Below are 19,064 nucleotides of genomic sequence, written 5' to 3' on the forward strand. Positions count from 1 at the left end.
CTATGTACGAGAATAACACTGCTGTGGTTAAGGTAGGAAGATAGGTTAGCAGCTGGTTTTATACAAAATCAGGAGTTAAGCAGGGTCATGTTCTATCCCCCTTTATATTGATCATTTTGATGGACTTTGTCTTAAGGAGCGCAAGGAGGGCAATGGGAGACCACGGAACCAAACAGGGAGGAAAAACTCTCCTGGACTTATATTATGCTGATGATTTAGGCAGCCTAGATGAAAGTTTGAGCAAAATGAGTGAACTTTTAGACGTTTTGGGAGTTCAGGACGCTTGAAGAAGTTTCGGAATTAAGATTAAGAAGACTAAGTCAGTAAGGCTAGGAATAAGTGAAGATGAAAAGGTGACGTTGGGTATTGAAAAGATTGATCAGGGTGGCAGCTTCACTTACCTTAGTAGTATTATTAGTAAAGACGGTGGGAGCAGCAAAGCCGTTAAAAGCAGCGTAGCCAAGGCTCAGAGCATTTTCTCGGAGTTAAAAAAAGTTTAGAAAAATTGGAAAATAAGTCTAGAAATCAAGATTAGAATATTCGAAGCTACTGTGATGACACTGGTCAAATATGGCACTAAAGCATGGGCACTCAAAAACCTGGATGAAGATTTGCTTGATATTTTCCAGAGAAAAGGCCTACGGATGGTCCTGGGTACCTGGCTGACTGACCGTATTTGAAACGGTAGGCTGTACGAAAGGTGTGGTTCAATCCTGCTTTCTTTTGGCTATAATGAAAGAAAGGTTGAGATTGCTATGGCATTTTCTGCGGATGACAGATTACCAACGATTGTCTTTTTCGCCCAACCATCTAGGACTAAACGGAAAGCAGATCGTTCTCATCTGGGGTGAGAGGATGTCATAAAGAAGTATTTAAAGGAAAGGAGAATTTCCTGGGACTGTGTAAAGAGGGAGGCTTTGAATAGGTTGGGATACTAATAGATCGTGCGTAGCTGTGTTGGCCTCAGGGGACTTGGTGCTGCTGTGAGTTGTTAGTAATAGCAGTAGTATATGATAATATAATTTGGGCTATATATTTGCACATTAGAGGGGTAGGGGTAAAGTACCCTAATCTAACCTTAGATAATTTAGGCTATATATTTACACGTTAGGGGGGTGGGGGTAGGGTTGGGAGTAAAGTAACCTAACCTTACCCCCCCCCCCCTAATGCGAAAATATATAGCCCAAATTATACAATTCCAATGCTTTCTGTCATACGTCATTTGTCTTTGTGGCTATAAAACCGGTTTCTTTAGATCTTGCACTCAGGAAACTTCTCGACTGTGTTCGGTATAATGCAACAGCACCTTAATTTAAATCCAGGGAATAGAAGTAACACCAGAATGGTAGCTAAATAGTCTACGATTTACAAGACAATAGACTTAGAATGTTTTTATTTTTCAAATTTAGGCACTTTCCTTTTATTAACAACGTACACAGTACTCCTTATATAAATGAAAAAAAAAATGACACAAATTAAAATGTATTCATGTCTTCCTCCTGCACAAATATATTTATATACATCACTCTAAATATAATAAGGACTAGTAAATTACAAAAATCTCTTGCAACTCTTTGGGATAGATACAGGGGATAAAGTTAAATGAACTTATTAAATAGAGCATCAAGGTCGTATCCAGGGGAGGGGTTAGAGGGTTTGAACCCCTCTCCTCTGAAATGTTAGTTCAGCTTGTAAAAACGTAATAAAAATGCATAAGAACACATCTTTTACATTTTAAATTTTTTATACTACCCCCCCCTCCAAACATAAATCCTGGATACGGCCTTGATAGCTTTAACTATTTATTCACGTATATACAATATCAGAAATCGATGCATAAGGGGTTTTGTTGCCCTCGAATGCTTTGAGCAGAAATTAACGTTTTGGTATATAAAAACAGAAGGCAGAAGTAATCAATTTTAAAACAATCAATTTTAATTGGTTGTTTTGATTTTAATGGGTTAACATCTTAAAACAATCAATTTTTCTACGTATTATGTGAGAACAAGGGAACTTTTTTTTTTAATCGGAATTGGGGTTCTTTTAATTGGAACCACAAACAATATTAATCTCTTGAAATAGATTTTAGTGTTTGTTTTTTCTTTGAAGGGACATCAAGAGCATTTATTCAAATAGGTATACTAAACGGCTTTTGTATCCAAATTATTTAGGGGCTTAATACCCATGAATGTTTGGAGCGCAATTGCAGCAAAATTTTCCTGAGTTAAAGAAAACAACGCTTACTGAGCAAGTAAAAATACACCATAAGATATTCTTAAATAAAAAAAATTCATTTCTCTAGAAGAATGATTTACTTGTTTCTCAAAATTTCCGCCGATATTTCCTTACAAAATGTAAAATCCTTTGCTTGTCTTTGAGCATTTATAAATGCAGCCTATTTATTCAAGCGTTAAAAACATGTATTTCTTATGTATCTTTGGGTTTACAGGGGGGATGCTCCCTTTCCTTATGTCTGCACCACCATTTAAAAGGCATTTTAGTTGTTGTGCATAAAGTTAAAGCAAAAGAGTGACGTGTAGAAAAATGAATGGGAAATATACAATTTGGGGTGTATATTTGCACATTAGGTGTTGTTGGAGGCAAAGTAAAGTACACCTTTTTCAAGAATGTTATAATTGCGCTATTTTAGGATTGCTTATTTCATTCCTAAAAGCGCTCTACTTTACCCCCTCCCCACCCTAGTGTGCAATTATATAGCCAAAATGATATATGTCCATTGCACTTTGCCATATGTCACTCTCTTGTTTCAACTTAATATTCCTAAATTGAAGCAACTGAAACAACGAGTAAATAATTGCATTAGTATCCGAATGATCTTATATTTTTCGAAAATTTTCCCCGAAATTTTAAAATTTCTTATAATATGCAATTACTTCACCTTGAATACTTGTGAAACATTGTAGTCCTGATTTATTCAAGAACTAGAATATTTTGTCCTTTTGACATTTCGTAAATATTTTGCAGTTCATATAATTGACTTACCAATAAAGTGAACGTACCACTCGATGCCTTTTTTATGTTCTTTCGAATATAATAATCGCTTCTATAGCAAATTCAAATTTAAGGACTTTTTGACCTAACTAAGCCAACCTAACTATAAATAATTTTGGCGCTGAGAAAATGTAGTATTATTTTTTCGAAAACGACCGAAAACGCCTACTTTAATTGAAAGTTCTGCGTCAAGGAAGAAGAAAACGGCAAGATAAAATTTATTTATCCAACTTAATCGTGGGAAATCAGTACTTGTGGATTATATAACATTAAAAAAATGGATTTATAATGAAACAGTAAGTTTGAGACCAATGTTTTAAAGTTTATGAACAATGCCTTAGACCTTTTTTATACCCTATATTTTGGTCATTTTTAGGAGCTCAAAAAGTGCTTGGATTTGCGGATGCAAGCGATTATTATATTCGTAAAAACCATAAAAAACGCTTTGAGTGGTATGTTCATTTTATTGGCAAGTCAATTATATGTACTGCGAAATATTTACCAGATATTTTTGGTTTACAAGAAGTGAGGACTCTCTTTCCATTTTTTTAGGGTACGTATGGTTTATCTTTATTTAGAGGGATCCAAAATAGTAATCTTAGCACTGTAGTAATCTTAGTACTGATCCAAATGTAATCTTAGCACTTCCTGATACATTCCACCATGACGAATATTCGCAAATTATAATCACTTTAAATATATTCATTTAATCGATGATTTGCTGTCACCCCTATAGTTTTGGTTTTCGGTTGATTTTTAGCAGCTCCTTTTTTCATTGCTGATCTCATAATTTCATTTATGTCAAGTAACTTCATTTTTACTTCCATTTCACTAATCTCACGGTCATTCTCAAAATACGCGTTTGTTTTTTCAGAAATGTTTGATTTACTTTCTTCATGCGTGTAATAAACAGCCCGATGACGCCGAGAAGATAAACTAAACGCTAGTATACAAGCGCCGGCCAAAATTAATAAACCACATCCTGTACTTAAAGCCAAGATCACCACTATTTTTTGTGTCATTCCGGAAGCTTGGAATAATTTAACTTCTTCGCCTTTTATTATCGGGTCAATTTCAGCAACAGAATTGGCTAAGCAATTTGGCAACGCTGCAATAGATAATGCTATTAGTGGCGTGCCAGACATGTTATATGGAGAATTACATTTAGGACACACGATACTTTCTGTATCATTTTCACAGAGGGGGCGTATTGTAGAGCTTCCCTGAATATATAATAATAAATCTTGAATTTGACAGGCTTCACACCGCCAAGGATTTGAATGAATATAAAGTTTCTTTAAATTTCTCATCTTATGTAATAATGATGTTGCGTTACTATTTATTCCTTGTATAGAATTCCGAGATAGGTCTAAAAAGTTCAACTGTTCTAATGGGCTAATAAGCTTTATGGGAAATTCATGAAAAAAATTCCCTGATAGATTTAAACCACGTAATCCTGGTTGGATCGTAAAAAAATCTTCACTTAGGAAATAGTCTTTGCCCAAGTTACAATCTGCCAAATGTAAACGGCGAAGCTCTAGGCCAGAGCGTGGACCCACAACTTCCTGCCACAAGATTTTCACTTCAATTCTGTTACCAGACAGTACTAGTTCACTCAAATTTTTCAGTGGCACAAAAATATTTGCTTCCAAATCCTCCAAGCGATTATAGCCCAGATTTAGAGTTTTCACGGTTGTATTGTGAAAAGTATCAGGCCCCAGTTTAATAATACGATTATTCTGCAACTCCAAAGCGTGCAAATTCAATCCCTGAAACATCCCACTTGTTAAAACTGTCAGAAAATTGCTGTCCAAGTTCAAATTTTTCAGCCTTTTTGTCTCAGAAAATATTCCTTTTTCTAAGTATTTTAACTGATTTTCCCCAAGGTCCAGGTTTTCCAATTCGGGCAGGATATATAATAAATAACGATTTATATAAGTCAAGCCCGTATCACGAAGTTGCAATGTCTTGAGTCGTCTGATATCTTTAAACACATCTGCATCCAGATCGCCTAATTGATTACCACCCAAATCCAAAAACTCAAGTCTTTTTAAACCAAAAAACTGTCTCGACACCAATTGGTTAATCATATTTCTTGCAAGTCTCAGCTTCTGAAGCATCACTAAATAGCGGAAAGTCGCAGAAGGTATTGAGCGAATTACATTATCATCCAAATTTAGCTCCCGAAGAGAGTCTAAAGTTCGGAAATTGGTTTCTGACAACGCTGATATGTTGTTGCTGCTAAGGTCTAGTATTCGCAGGCTTTTGAGTCCCCAAAATGAATGGTGACCAATTGCTGGTACTGCTGAGTCTGTTATTCTGAGTTCTTCTAGTTTCAAGAAGCTCTGAAAAATAAATAATGTGATTATGTCAATCTTACATTGTTATTGAAGCTGCAAGCAAACAGTACTGTTCCTATGAACTTGAAACTAATTTTTTGTCAAACTTTATCATTAACTCACACCATAAATAATCGAGAAAAAAATGTAGTTTAGTGTTGGTGATAAGAAACTGAAAAGAAAATCAGTATCTTTTCAATGCTATCAAACAGTTCGTGGTTCGCTAAAGTTCAGGGACCCACCACTAGTCCCTGAAAAGAAAACCTAAGGGTTAAACGTTTATCTATTTATTATCTATTTTAGTATTACTAATAGTCATTTTATGAAGTTTGTCTTCTGCACTAATTGTAATTACTGTAATACCTATAAAAGTAGTCCCTTTAATTAGTCCCTCTTATTGAATAGTTCTTAGGCAATACAAGGTCCATTTATTTTAGAAGAAAGTCACTACATATAATGGTTATACTGTTTTAAAAAGTAGAGTTGAGAGAAAGAGTCAAACTTTAGCGTAAAGAGCGGGGCGTTGAAGAGGGAAAAGCCCCCTTAATATACGGAGTAATTTCTGTTCGTTTAAAGTTTTAAAGTCGCTTCTTACTTTCAGTTAAAAAACTTGATTTTTTCATTTTATTTAGTACAAGGGTATGCAAATTGTGGCTGCCCGGTAGCCATAACAATAGATAAAAGTTTTCGGTTGTTATATGATAATCGGTATATTTTGCCATAAAAGAGCAAATATTAAGCCAAGACTAATTGAGAGGCATTAATAATGGGATGATTTACTATAGCATGTTTAGATTTTCTAATTACCACGACTGTAAAAGATCTTTAAGAACTGTAAAAAAAAAAATTAAAAAGAATGTCACCACTTTTTTCTAAAGAGTCTTAAAATGTGAGCTTAAAATATCCATGGGGTCTAAGATAAAAAAGCCAAATGTTAAATTGGGGTACGTATAAAAAAAACTGGTCGTCAAAAGCTGTTCTGGATAAAAACCGCACTTTTTTCTTTGTTTTGTTTTACCTGTCATATTGAGCAAAAATGTTGCTTAGTAAAACATACTCACCAATGTCAAGTTTGTAAACTAAATGTAAGTGTATACGTGGAAGGCCTTGTGCCAGTTTACTCGAACTGAAATAGCGAATTTTTTTATGATTCCTACATAAGTCGCCTCATTTTTTTACATAGTCTACTTGATATTTATTTATTTACTGAAAAGTCTGACAAATGAAAAGACAGAGAAAATCACACAAAACAAAGCCTACAACGTGAACAACAACACAAAATAAACTCCAAAACAAGAAATACAACTACAGCCCCAAAATTGGGCCCAATTCATTGTCAGCCACTTTTTCATTGTGTTTTTCAACAACCCAATAGCTAGTTTAGGGTCTGTAATTTTCCCTGTAATGAATTCCTGCTGGCGTGCCTGAGTGGCTACTTCAGGGTTTGTATTTACCCCCGAAATAAATTTCTGTCAGCATGCCTGAGAATCTAGGAAGGATGCACCCATGGATAATTAACTCGGGGAGGCAGGGATCCATATCCCTGATTAACGCATATCCACTCGGGGAGACAGGGTTAGAAGTCGGAAACACGTGTAGGAGTAAACAACAACAGCTCTGAGTTCAGTCTTTAATGTGTGCAAATGCTCATGTATTCAATCTTTTGGTCACTAAACTAAATGTATATACATACAGATAAGAAAATTGTAATGACCTTGGACTTTAGCACGAATATTTAACGGGGGAAGGAGAATGTTTGATACTCAAACCTCAAATAATACGACTTTGTCCGTTCTTATTACACATTTTATCAATTTAGTTTACTAGTGAGGCTAGCAGCCTCCTTGCATTTTCTAGCTACATCCATGGCAATAGGATAATAAATGTATCACTCAATCGTAATTTTTCTATTTAATAGACGAAAGTAATCGCCCAAATGGTTGTTATATGCACTTTAGTATTTCAAGTCAGGTAAGTTAATTTGTTATAAGAATAAGACCACTGTGAATCATAAAATTTTTGATCCGATCAGATATGTCATCAGTGATACCATGAAGATAACATCCTTAATTTAATGATCAACGATTTGTGCAAAGTCCCTCAAATAGAGCAGCACATATCGCAGCAGCACATTGGGGGAATGATTGTGAGCTTCTTCTTGTTGACTTGGGTGCCTTTGAAGGCACAAGTGGACCAAATGTCAAGCTAATTTATTTGTGCGATAAAAACAAACAACCTTTTTCAATTGTCCTCGTTGGCGCAGTCTCTGATTAACATGGTATCAAAATTTACTTGATTTTTGAAAATCTTTCTTATATTAGTGAAGAAGCAACTGCGATTTAATGCTCTAGCCTTTATCCCCTGGATCAGGAATTCTTAAATTATGAGTCACGACTCCAATTATGGTCGTGCAGCAAAATTCTGGGGCCATAAGAGATTTTAATGACAAATATTTAAATACACATTTTCATAACATCTAAGTGTGTATTTGTGCACAGTCACACCCACTCACCAACACAGAAACAAAGGTTGGAATACGCGCGCACGCGTGCAGCGAGACAATGATCCAATGACACTGACTGTAATGTGAACTACTGCAGTATTGACACGCTTCTCAGTGTCGCCATTACTGCCTTATCTTCCACCAGAATGGCTTATTTTTAATAATGACTGGCGGCAAAATTTTTCGAGTAGACACGACGGCTTACCTTGGCCAATTGTATTGTGACCTGGCTTTTTTTTGGCGTAAACCACTTTTTCAGGGAGAAATTCTTGTTTTTATATTGTTTTTATTTCAATTTAAGAAATATCTTTATTTATTAGAAGTAATAGAAAGTAATAATTACTTTCTTATTAAGTAACTTAGTAAGTAGTAATAAGAAAGTAATATTCTTATTTTCTTTGTCGGTCAATGGATAAAAAGCACTCAGTTTTGGGAATTTAAATTTCCGTTTCTACTTTAAAATATAATGATAAAAAATTATTTCAAATTATAATATTTAAATACTTTTAACTTATTGAATATTAAAGGTTTGCTTAGTTGATGTGCCAGGCTAGTCATTTTTTGTTTTACCTTCCAGTCTAACTCTTGATATACTTTCTCCCAAAATTTTATGATTTTTTTCTGTCCTTACATTATTTTTTAGTCTTGAAATAAATTACTGATTTTACAATATAGTGGGTCTGCATGCCTATTGTGTTAGGTACTGGTATTGTGCATATTAAGTAGTAAGAATCGCTTCCTAACTTCATACTGTCCACATATTTGACCTCCATATGTGCACATATATAACCCAACATCCACATATGTGCAAATATATAACTCAAATTATATACTTGCCACCTATTCAGTCATTTCTCTTTGTCTTGTCAAATCTTAGAAAGAATTCTTACTTTCTTTGTCGGTCAATGTATAAAAAGCATTCAATTTTGGAAATTTAAATTGACACTTCTACTTTAAAATAGAATGATGAAGTGTGTGCACAAATTTTCTTTTTTAGGAGTAAAAATTAATTACCTGTATCATATATATAGTTTATTTTGTTCACGACCAAAAAATAAGCCTTTTTTTTACGAAGAATCAGCTTTAATGTCTCATTTTGCAGAAATTGTGATTCTAGGTATAATTTTTTTCTATCCTACAAAGATTTCAAACAAGTTATATAGCTATTTTAATAATATGCGCATTTTAAAATATCTTTCGTTTCAGAACTATTTATTGTCCATTTGTATTATAACATGACGCTTTTTTTTTCATTTGTCTTGTCTAGTTTAAAATTTAATTGGTATTGTTTATGGCAAAGAGTTAATCTTGATTTTTTTTTTTATCTAAAACATGGTGTAAATGAATGGAAGATGACATCTCAAAATGTGCACATCTTCAGAGAGGTGAATAAACTTTTGGTGGACAATAGAAATTTTATTATCAATATTGAAAATGGCTACTTATTTCTAAATTTACTATTTGTCATTTCTACTTTTGGCCGTATCATTTATCGCTACTTTTATTTTCCTTTTATTTTTCTTTTTTAATAAAAAAAATTATTTTTCCTATTAGCTTCATGTATGGCTACAATCAGATTTTCTATCTTGTAAACCTAACCTGGGGTTGATACTTCTATGGACACTAGTATATTGCTATTGCTATAGAAAAAAGGCTACTTTTTCCATGTTTACTATTTTCTATTTCGATTTTTAGCCATATAAACTATGGCTGCTTTCCAATATTTTATCTTGTAAAACTAGCCTGGGGTTTACACAGGACTTCGTGTGAAAAATGCCAATTTTTAGCGACAAGATATTTTAGAGTTCTTACCAAATATTTTTTATTTCTTCTAGCTTCTGATGACATTGAGAAGTTCGTTATTAATTTTATATCAATTAAAATTATTTCGAATTATATTATTTAAATACTTTTAACTTATTGAACATCAAAGGCATGTTTTTTTTTTTTTTTTTTTTTTTTTTTTTTTTTTTTTTTTTTTTTTTTTTTTTTTTTTTTTTTTTAACTTCCAGTCTAACTCTTCAAATACTTCCTCCCCAAGTTTAATGATTTACATCCCTCCTTGTGCTGTTTTTTAATCCTGAAATCAACTACTAGATTTTTTTTAACAAATTGAGTCAATTTTTATCGTTCATTTTTTGATTTGTTTTCCCATGGATTCTTCTTCAGCTAGATATGTAATTTATCATTGCTGTTGAAATTAACCAACTTTTCTCCCGTTTTATGCTGAAGACAGAGATACATAGTTCCAATGAAACTTACATTATCAGAAAGTTTGAGTTTTTGCTTTTTGAGTTTTGAAGTTCCTTTTTAAAGCTCAGGAAAGGGCAGTTCCTAAAAATGTTCTGGCGCACCTGCTCCAAAAAAGCTTATAATTAGTCAAATTAGTATCATTTGAGTATTTTGACCACTTTGGGAGTTCTATATAGTGCATCCCAGTTTGATTGATAAACTCATCGACAAAAAGAAAATGGAATTTCACTGTCTTTTCAGTCAAATTTGACATTCAAACAAATTTTCGACAGCTTTTAAAGACAGGTAGTCCCCTTGAAGAATTCGCTAATGGACCCTTTGTCTTTCAGACGGTTGGTCGACGCTTGCAAAATAATTTTTAAGGTATCGTACTACCCTAAAAACTTGGTGATATACATAATAGCCAAACAGAAAAGTAATGCTGCCTCTCACCTAAAAGCATTACTGTGTTAACACTGGGTAAGCTTGTTTGATTACTATCCCCATCATTGATACACAATGGGAAATATAACTCTTCCCATTACTGATGCTTAATTAGAAAATACCATAACCTTTAAAGGCATTCAAAATCTTGCTATTTTTAAGTAAGATTCAGCTGTTCTGTGTATTTCCAAGCATTAAGAACTTATGTAATCTCAAATTACTTGTACCACTTCCGAAAAACCCTTGTTACATCTTTACCTTTTTCTGTATCGTTGATATTGATTGAGCACAAATTGTTTCCTAATAAACATTTAATATAAGGGTCTATTAAATATTATGTTTTATTAAATATTAAAATTTTAGTTCATTTTTCTTTTTTTACCTTTTTTTCTTCTGTCTAGCTCTACAGTATGTTTCTTTAAACCTATTATTTGACCATTTTTTACTTTCACACTTTTAAAGTGTGTCTATTATGCTGCATACTCTGTCGTTATCTCCCTTTTTGCCAATCCTGTCGGGAGAGGATACAAGCACTATCTATTCTTATTATTATAAATATTGTAGGAACCTCCTTAATACCCCACCTTTCGGTCAGAATAGCAGGAGTAATCTCAAAACATTGAGCTACAGAACCCGATATTGCCTTTATTAAAAGAAAAAATAAATTCAAAAATTCCTTTGATCTAAACCATGATTTTTAAGCGTCTTTTTCTTAAGTATAACTCATTTGTCGTATAATGTATAAGTTCAGCGTAATTTATATATTTTGTGCCGAATGTAATTGATCTCTTTGTTTTAGTTGATTTACTGGATGATCTTCTTTTTTGTTGTGTTATATTTCATTATGTGTTATTATTTTCTTTTTCCTCTTCTTTAATTCATTTATCACTGCTCCGTCTGTAATTTGCTAGAAATGGGAAATAAATTTCATTCATCTACTCATTCATTCATCAGGTGTAAGCATTAGCTCTTGTTACTTCAGAACTTCTATAGCTTGAACACAAAGTGAGCAGAATATTTTTTGCTTACCTAGCATCCGGTCATCCTTGTTCACTGGATGATCAGATTTCCGTTTTTTATGTAAAATGGCACGTGGAAACAGAGACTGTATCCTACAATCAAACTTGAGTAAGCTTTTTACGATAATTATAATTGTAAGTACGATGAGGCATATTTTCAAATTTAAAGTGGACAGCTTTTGAGGGGGAGGGGGTAGACGGAGCCACATGCACTCACTGTTTCACTCATCGTGTTACAATTCAAGCTATTTTTCAATCAGTTCAAGCTATTTTTAACATAATAAACTGATGGTGATTAAATAAGTTGCAGCTTTTCTTTTTGGCCACCCAATTTCAGTTTTTTTTTTTATTTTGCCAAACTTCCCTCTTTAAACTTTTAAACTTTCCTTATATTTACCTTCGTCGGAGACATAACTCATTATAAATAGGATATAAAGTAATGGAAGATAGCTTAAAAGAATACAAGTAGGGGTCGTCGTTCAGAAATCATGCTCACCAGGTGGCGCATGCCAAGCATGGTGGAACTGTGCCAAACGTCGTAGGAACTGCACCAAGTATGGTGGAACTGCACCACACCTTGACATAACTCTGCGGCACACCCAGATGAACACAAAGTGGTGAAAAGTGGACAATTCCTCGGAATAAAATCGACTAAATAAGCGCCCAGCAATGATGTTTTTTTCCTATGAAAAACTTTTCTTGTTATTTTTCTTGCAATTTTTTCCATATTATGAAATGTTTCAGTTTAATGAATGCTGTTTTGGTTAGCAAAGTTTTAGTGATTATCAATCTATATTAACAATAAAATTATGTAAAGGAATAGGTTAAGAGATAAATAGTTCTTCATTTTTTGTTTCGATTAACGTTTTAAAGTTTATTTTATATAATTTAAGTTTGAACTTTTTCAATTGATCGTACAAAAGAAGTTCAAAACTTTGCAAAAAATCGTAAAATAAAATAAAAACCTTTAGCCAAAATCTCCCTTTTGCTTCTTACACCCCCCCCCCTCATTAACTGTTCTCTAACCATCCCTCCCCTGCTAATTTTGACCTAAGTCTACGCGTGTCCGTGTTTCCTCTGTTCAAAAATTCATTTGAACAAAACTACTTTCATTAGCAAAATAGAATAAGATTGATGATTTTTTTTGCTACTTTTGGCCGAAAGTATAAGAATGGATAAAATTATTTAGTCTTTGTTCCGGAAGCTAAAAAACGTTTAGTATTCATAGCAGGATATCCGATGACAGCGAAAAAACGCAATTTAAGATGCAACAGCGGGTCTCAAATGCTGTCTTCAAACACAATGACAATAGACAAAAATTGTCGCAAGTCATCCAATCAATTTTGGTATTCCAATCATTATTTATTTGATGTGTAATACATCCATAGATAATCTATAGACAATTTATATAATAAAAGGCACCACTTTTTGGGGGGGAGGATGCAATTGCCACCTAGATTTGAAAAATATTTTTTAGTATCTTTCATTTTAAAAAGGATCGTTAAACATCAAAATCACCCCACCCATTGATTTTTAATTACATTTCTATGAATCGTCATTAAAAAGGAATTTCAAAGGCCTTTGTCAAAAAATTTGAATTGATGTGATTAGTGTTTGTTTCGTCGTGAAATAAAATCTTTTGTCTTTAAAATTGTAGTTAGTAGTTTACTGTAATGAAATAAAAATAAATCAACAACAAGGATAAAGTAAAAAGTCCACAGCACTGGACTTTACCGTCCCTGGTGGCTCTTATCTCCGTGTCATGGCCCTTCATCCAGGAAATGCAACGGGGGGGGGGGAGAGGCAGCAATCGTGCGCTTTTGCACGCCCTTTCTGTTTACCTTCCCATGATTTCTCCAAGTACCAATTTAGAGCCGGGTTGACCTTGAAAAACGCATTAAAATTTGTTTAGATGCGTTTTTGTTATGTTTCTACGAGTCGGACAAAATTTTGAGGGGTTCAAACCCTGTTCCCCCCCCCCCCCCTCCTTGGATACGTTCTTGACAATGATATAAATATTGTCTTACAGCAGAATCTCTAGCAAATCATAGAGACATTCATCTGTTTATCAATACATACACAATTCCAGGCACATACGCAAGACTGTTGCTATTTTTAAGGGGGGGGGTGAATAATAAAAAAATATAATTCAATAAGAAGTAACATGAAATTTGAGAGAGTTTGGGATCTCGAGGGGCCCAAACCCCAATCCCCACACTCTGTTTCTCACTCTCCTGTGTTATTCTTTTTCACCGTAACGATTTTCTTATAGATGTAAAAAACGTGAGGAAAAAATAACTTTTATACCTCTCGACGTACAGTATAATTAGTTTCTTCATATGCATCACCCGCTATGTTTTTGCCTAGAAAAAAGTATTTTATATACGCTGCTCACGTGATTCAATACAACAGTTCTTTTTCAGTCTAGAAGCTAGATAGGATCGTTAGAGCTTTTTAGGTCAACAAGTCAGTCACTTAGTAGAGAATGACTTCTTGTAGACTGAGATTCAAAAGTATTTTATTGTGAGAACGTGGGCCTTTTCTTCTATTAGTGCTACTATCTGGCAATATTGAAGTGGTATCAAAGTAATCAAAACTTTTATTCTCTGTGGCCTTAGATCGAAAATGTTAAATGCCTTCTCTCGGAAACAAAAACAGAGGAAATAAGATTTAGACAATTGAACTGTCTGAAGTTAGCCCTGGCAGCTGGTAGTAGGAATAGCATCATAACCATGGAAATGACATGAGTAGGGGTTTTGTAGGCTATAAAAAAAGAACGGTTTTTGTTTTTCCTTATAATTTTCCTTCTTCAACAGAAACAAGTTTTTGAAATAAATTACTGTTTTTTATTGACGCATCTCCACATCTACTAGTCTCTTGCATACTATTTATTAAAAGAAGATTAGCTTTTGCTTCTTTTTTTTAAGGTGATGTATTAATAACAGAGGGCATCAGAGAACATTGATTTCAAGATATTTACGGAGAAAACAATAAGAATGCAAAGATAAGCAGAAGAAGGCTTACTGTAGAATAAAAAAAAAAAAAAAAAAAATGATAACACAACGCTCTCAGAGACCATCTCGGGAATCGCACGTAATAGATGAATGCTACCTAGAACTTCTATCAAGTGGTCTACTTTCTAAAGTTCGAAATCAACAGATTCTTGATACTCAGTGAAATAAAAGAAACAGAAGAAAAGAATACAGAAAGCATGACAATCATACTTAAATAAACAAACAGATGAGCTTAATGAAAAGCTTGATTCCAAAACCAAGAAACAAAAAGCAAAGACATAATTATATATATACTAGCTGTTGGGGTGGCGCTTCGCGCCACCCCAACACCTAGTTGGTGGGGGCGCTTTGCGCCCCCCCCCAAGCCCCCCCGCGCGCGTAAGTCGTTACGCGCCATATTAGTTACGCGCCATTGTAGTTGTGTCCCTATGTCCCACCTGTGAATATAGATAGATATATATATATATATATATATATATATATATATATATATATATATATATATATATATATATATATATATATATATATATATGTTTTTAACTACGTAAAACTTGCGAATATACAACATTCTTTGCTGTCCCATTGTCTGTGCATATAAATAGATTGTCAGGTTTACCGACTCTTGAACATGCAACATATAATGGTCCATGGGAAAACAATCCGTATTCAGATCTATACCTCATGTTTCTAATGATTGCCCTTGAGCTTTGTTGATGGTGATTGCTAATCGACCATTCCCTGAGTCGCCATCGTCATTTATATATCCCCCTGTGCACCCCGGCGTCCCCTTTGTAGTTATGTCCCTGTGTCCCGGTCGTCATTTATATTCCCTGTGTCCCGGTCGTCATTTGTGTCCCGGTGTTCCAGTCTGTGATTTCTCTTTGAGTGTCCCGGGCGTCATTTATATTCCTTGTGTCCCGGTGTCCCGGTCGTCATTTATATCCCCCTGTGCCCCCCGGCGTCCCCATTGTAGTTGTGTCCCTGTGTCCCGGTCGTCATTTATATTCCCTGTGTCCCGGTCGTCATTTGTATCCCGGTGTCCCGGTCTGTATATACATTCGTTTTTTAGTTTTGTTTTTCTCCTTTATTTTTTTCCTTTTTTCTTTTTTTTCTTTTTTAGTTTATTTAGATTTTTAGATTTTTTAGTTTTTTATTAGTTTTTAGTTTTTTTGTAGTTTTTACCATTTTTTTACTTTTTTATATTTATTAATATTTTTTTAGTTTTCTTTTTCTCTTATTTTTCAGTTTTTTCCTTTTTTTTAGTTTTTTCTTTTTTAGTTTTTAGTTTTTTTTTTGTTTTTTACCTTTTTTTAGTTTTTTTAGTTTTTTTAGTTTTTTAGCTTTTTTAGTTTTTTTATTAGTTTTTAGTTTTTTTTTAGTTTTTGCCTTTTTTTAGTTTTTCAGTTTTTTTTAGTTTTTAGTTTTTTACCTTTTTTTAGTTTTTTTTTAGTTTTTTAGCTTTTTTAGTTTTTTTTCTTTTTAGTTTTTTTTGTAGTTTTTACCTTTTTTAGTTTTTTTTCTTCTTTTGTATTAGTGTGAAATAATTCAGACGTCATATGCGGACAAACACGACGTCACTCGACAGACAGACAGACAGACATAACCCACAAACAACTTATTTTTATATATATTTATTCATATTTTTTTAGTTTTCTTTTTCTCTTTTATTTTTCAGTTTTTTCCTTTTTTTTAGTTTTTTTCTTTTTTAGTTTTTAGTTTTTTTAGTTTTTTACCTTTTTTTAGTTTTTTTTAGTTTTTTTAGTTTTTTAGCTTTTTTAGTTTTTTTATTAGTTTTTATTTTTTTTGTAGTTTTTGCCTTTTTTTATTTTTTTCAGTTTTTTTTTAGTTATTAGATTTTTACCTTTTTTTAGTTTTTTTTAGTTTTTTAGCTTTTTTAGTTTTTTTTTCTTTTTAGTTTTTTTTGTAGTTTTTACCTTTTTTAGTTTTTTTCTTCTTTTGTATTAGTGTGAAATAATTCAGACGTCATATGCGGACAAACATGACGTCACCTGATCCACAGATCCACACACAGACAACTTATTTTTATATATATACTAGCTGTTGGGGTGGCGCTTCGCGCCACCCCAACACCTAGTTGGTGGGGGCGCTTCGCGCCCCCCCCCAAGCCCCCCCGCGCGCGTAAGTCGTTACGCGCCATATTAGTTACGCGCCATTGTAGTTGTGTCCCTATGTCCCACCTGTGAATATAGATATATATATATATATATATATATATATATATATATATATATATATATATATATATATATATATATATATATATATATATATATATATATGTTTTTAACTACGTAAAACTTGCGAATATACAACATTCTTTGCTGTCCCATTGTCTGTGCATATAAATAGATTGTCAGGTTTACCGACTCTTGAACATGCAACATATAATGGTCCATGGGAAAACAATCCGTATTCAGATCTATACCTCATGATTCTAATGATTGCCCTTGAGCTTTGTTGATGGTGATTGCTAATCGACCATTCCCTGAGTCGCCATCGTCATTTATATATCCCCCTGTGCACCCCGGCGTCCCCTTTGTAGTTATGTCCCTGTGTCCCGGTCGTCATTTATATTCCCTGTGTCCCGGTCGTCATTTGTGTCCCGGTGTTCCAGTCTGTGATTTCTCTTTGAGTGTCCCGGGCGTCATTTATATTCCTTGTGTCCCGGTGTCCCGGTCGTCATTTATATCCCCCTGTGCCCCCCGGCGTCCCCATTGTAGTTGTGTCCCTGTGTCCCGGTCGTCATTTATATTCCCTGTGTCCCGGTCGTCATTTGTATCCCGGTGTCCCGGTCTGTATATACATTCGTTTTTTAGTTTTGTTTTTCTCCTTTATTTTTTTCCTTTTTTCTTTTTTTTCTTTTTTAGTTTATTTAGATTTTTAGATTTTTTAGTTTTTTTATTAGTTTTTAGTTTTTTTGTAGTTTTTACCATTTTTTTAGTTTTTTTAGTTTTTTTTTTTACTTATGTCCTGGTCGTCATTTATACTCCCTGTGTCCCGGTCGTCATTTGTGTCTCGGTACTTTGTTGATTGCTAATTTATATTATATTTATATTTATGTTTTTTATATTTATTAATATTTTTTTAGTTTTCTTTTTCTCTTATTTTTCAGTTTTTTCCTTTTTTTTAGTTTTTTCTTTTTTAGTTTTTATTTTTTTTTTGTTTTTTACCTTTTTTTAGTTTTTTTAGTTTTTTTAGTTTTTTAGCTTTTTTAGTTTTTTTATTAGTTTTTAGTTTTTTTTTAGTTTTTGCCTTTTTTTAGTTTTTTCAGTTTTTTTTAGTTTTTAGTTTTTTACCTTTTTTAGTTTTTTTTAGTTTTTTAGCTTTTTTAGTTTTTTTTCTTTTTAGTTTTTTTGTAGTTTTTACCTTTTTTAGTTTTTTTTCTTCTTTTGTATTAGTGTGAAATAATTCAGACGTCATATGCGGACAAACACGACGTCACTCGACAGACAGACAGACAGACATAACCCACAAACAACTTATTTTTATATATATTTATTCATATTTTTTTAGTTTTCTTTTCCTCTTTTATTTTTCAGTTTTTTCCTTTTTTTTAGTTTTTTTCTTTTTTAGTTTTTAGTTTTTTTTAGTTTTTTACCTTTTTTTAGTTTTTTTTAGTTTTTTTAGTTTTTTAGCTTTTTTAGTTTTTTTATTAGTTTTTATTTTTTTTGTAGTTTTTGCCTTTTTTTATTTTTTTCAGTTTTTTTTTAGTTATTAGATTTTTACCTTTTTTTAGTTTTTTTTAGTTTTTTAGCTTTTTTAGTTTTTTTTTCTTTTTAGTTTTTTTTGTAGTTTTTACCTTTTTTAGTTTTTTTCTTCTTTTGTATTAGTGTGAAATAATTCAGACGTCATATGCGGACAAACATGACGTCACCTGATCCACAGATCCACACACAGACAACTTATTTTTATATATATACTAGCTGTTGGGGTGGCGCTTCGCGCCACCCCAACACCTAGTTGGTGGGGGCGCTTCGCGCCCCCCCCCAAGCCCCCCCGCGCGCGTAAGTCGTTACGCGCCATATTAGTTACGCGCCATTGTAGTTGTGTCCCTATGTCCCACCTGTGAATATAGATATATATATATATATATATATATATATATATATATATATATATATATATATATATATATATATATATATATATATATATATATGTTTTTAACTACGTAAAACTTGCGAATATACAACATTCTTTGCTGTCCCATTGTCTGTGCATATAAATAGATTGTCAGGTTTACCGACTCTTGAACATGCAACATATAATGGTCCATGGGAAAACAATCCGTATTCAGATCTATACCTCATGATTCTAATGATTGCCCTTGAGCTTTGTTGATGGTGATTGCTAATCGACCATTCCCTGAGTCGCCATCGTCATTTATATATCCCCCTGTGCACCCCGGCGTCCCCTTTGTAGTTATGTCCCTGTGTCCCGGTCGTCATTTATATTCCCTGTGTCCCGGTCGTCATTT

At 33.2% G+C, this 19,064-nt stretch overlaps 1 protein-coding gene across 2 annotated transcripts in view; it reads right to left on the minus strand.

Annotated features, from left to right (window-relative positions):
- Positions 1 to 1,376: 1,376 nt before the first annotated feature.
- The window catches only part of LOC136033621 (leucine-rich repeat-containing protein 15-like), an 85,166-nt gene continuing 67,478 nt past the window's right edge, over positions 1,377 to 19,064 (minus strand). For both annotated transcript variants that reach the window (XM_065714410.1, XM_065714411.1), the window contains exon 4: positions 1,377 to 5,357. In XM_065714410.1, coding sequence (XP_065570482.1) covers positions 3,705 to 5,357 — 1,653 coding nt within the window. In that variant the 3' untranslated portion in view covers positions 1,377 to 3,704. The remainder of the gene's footprint in view (positions 5,358 to 19,064) is intronic.

The sequence above is a fragment of the Artemia franciscana genome, chromosome 12, assembly GCF_032884065.1.
Source record: "Artemia franciscana chromosome 12, ASM3288406v1, whole genome shotgun sequence".
Classification (NCBI taxonomy): domain Eukaryota; kingdom Metazoa; phylum Arthropoda; class Branchiopoda; order Anostraca; family Artemiidae; genus Artemia; species Artemia franciscana.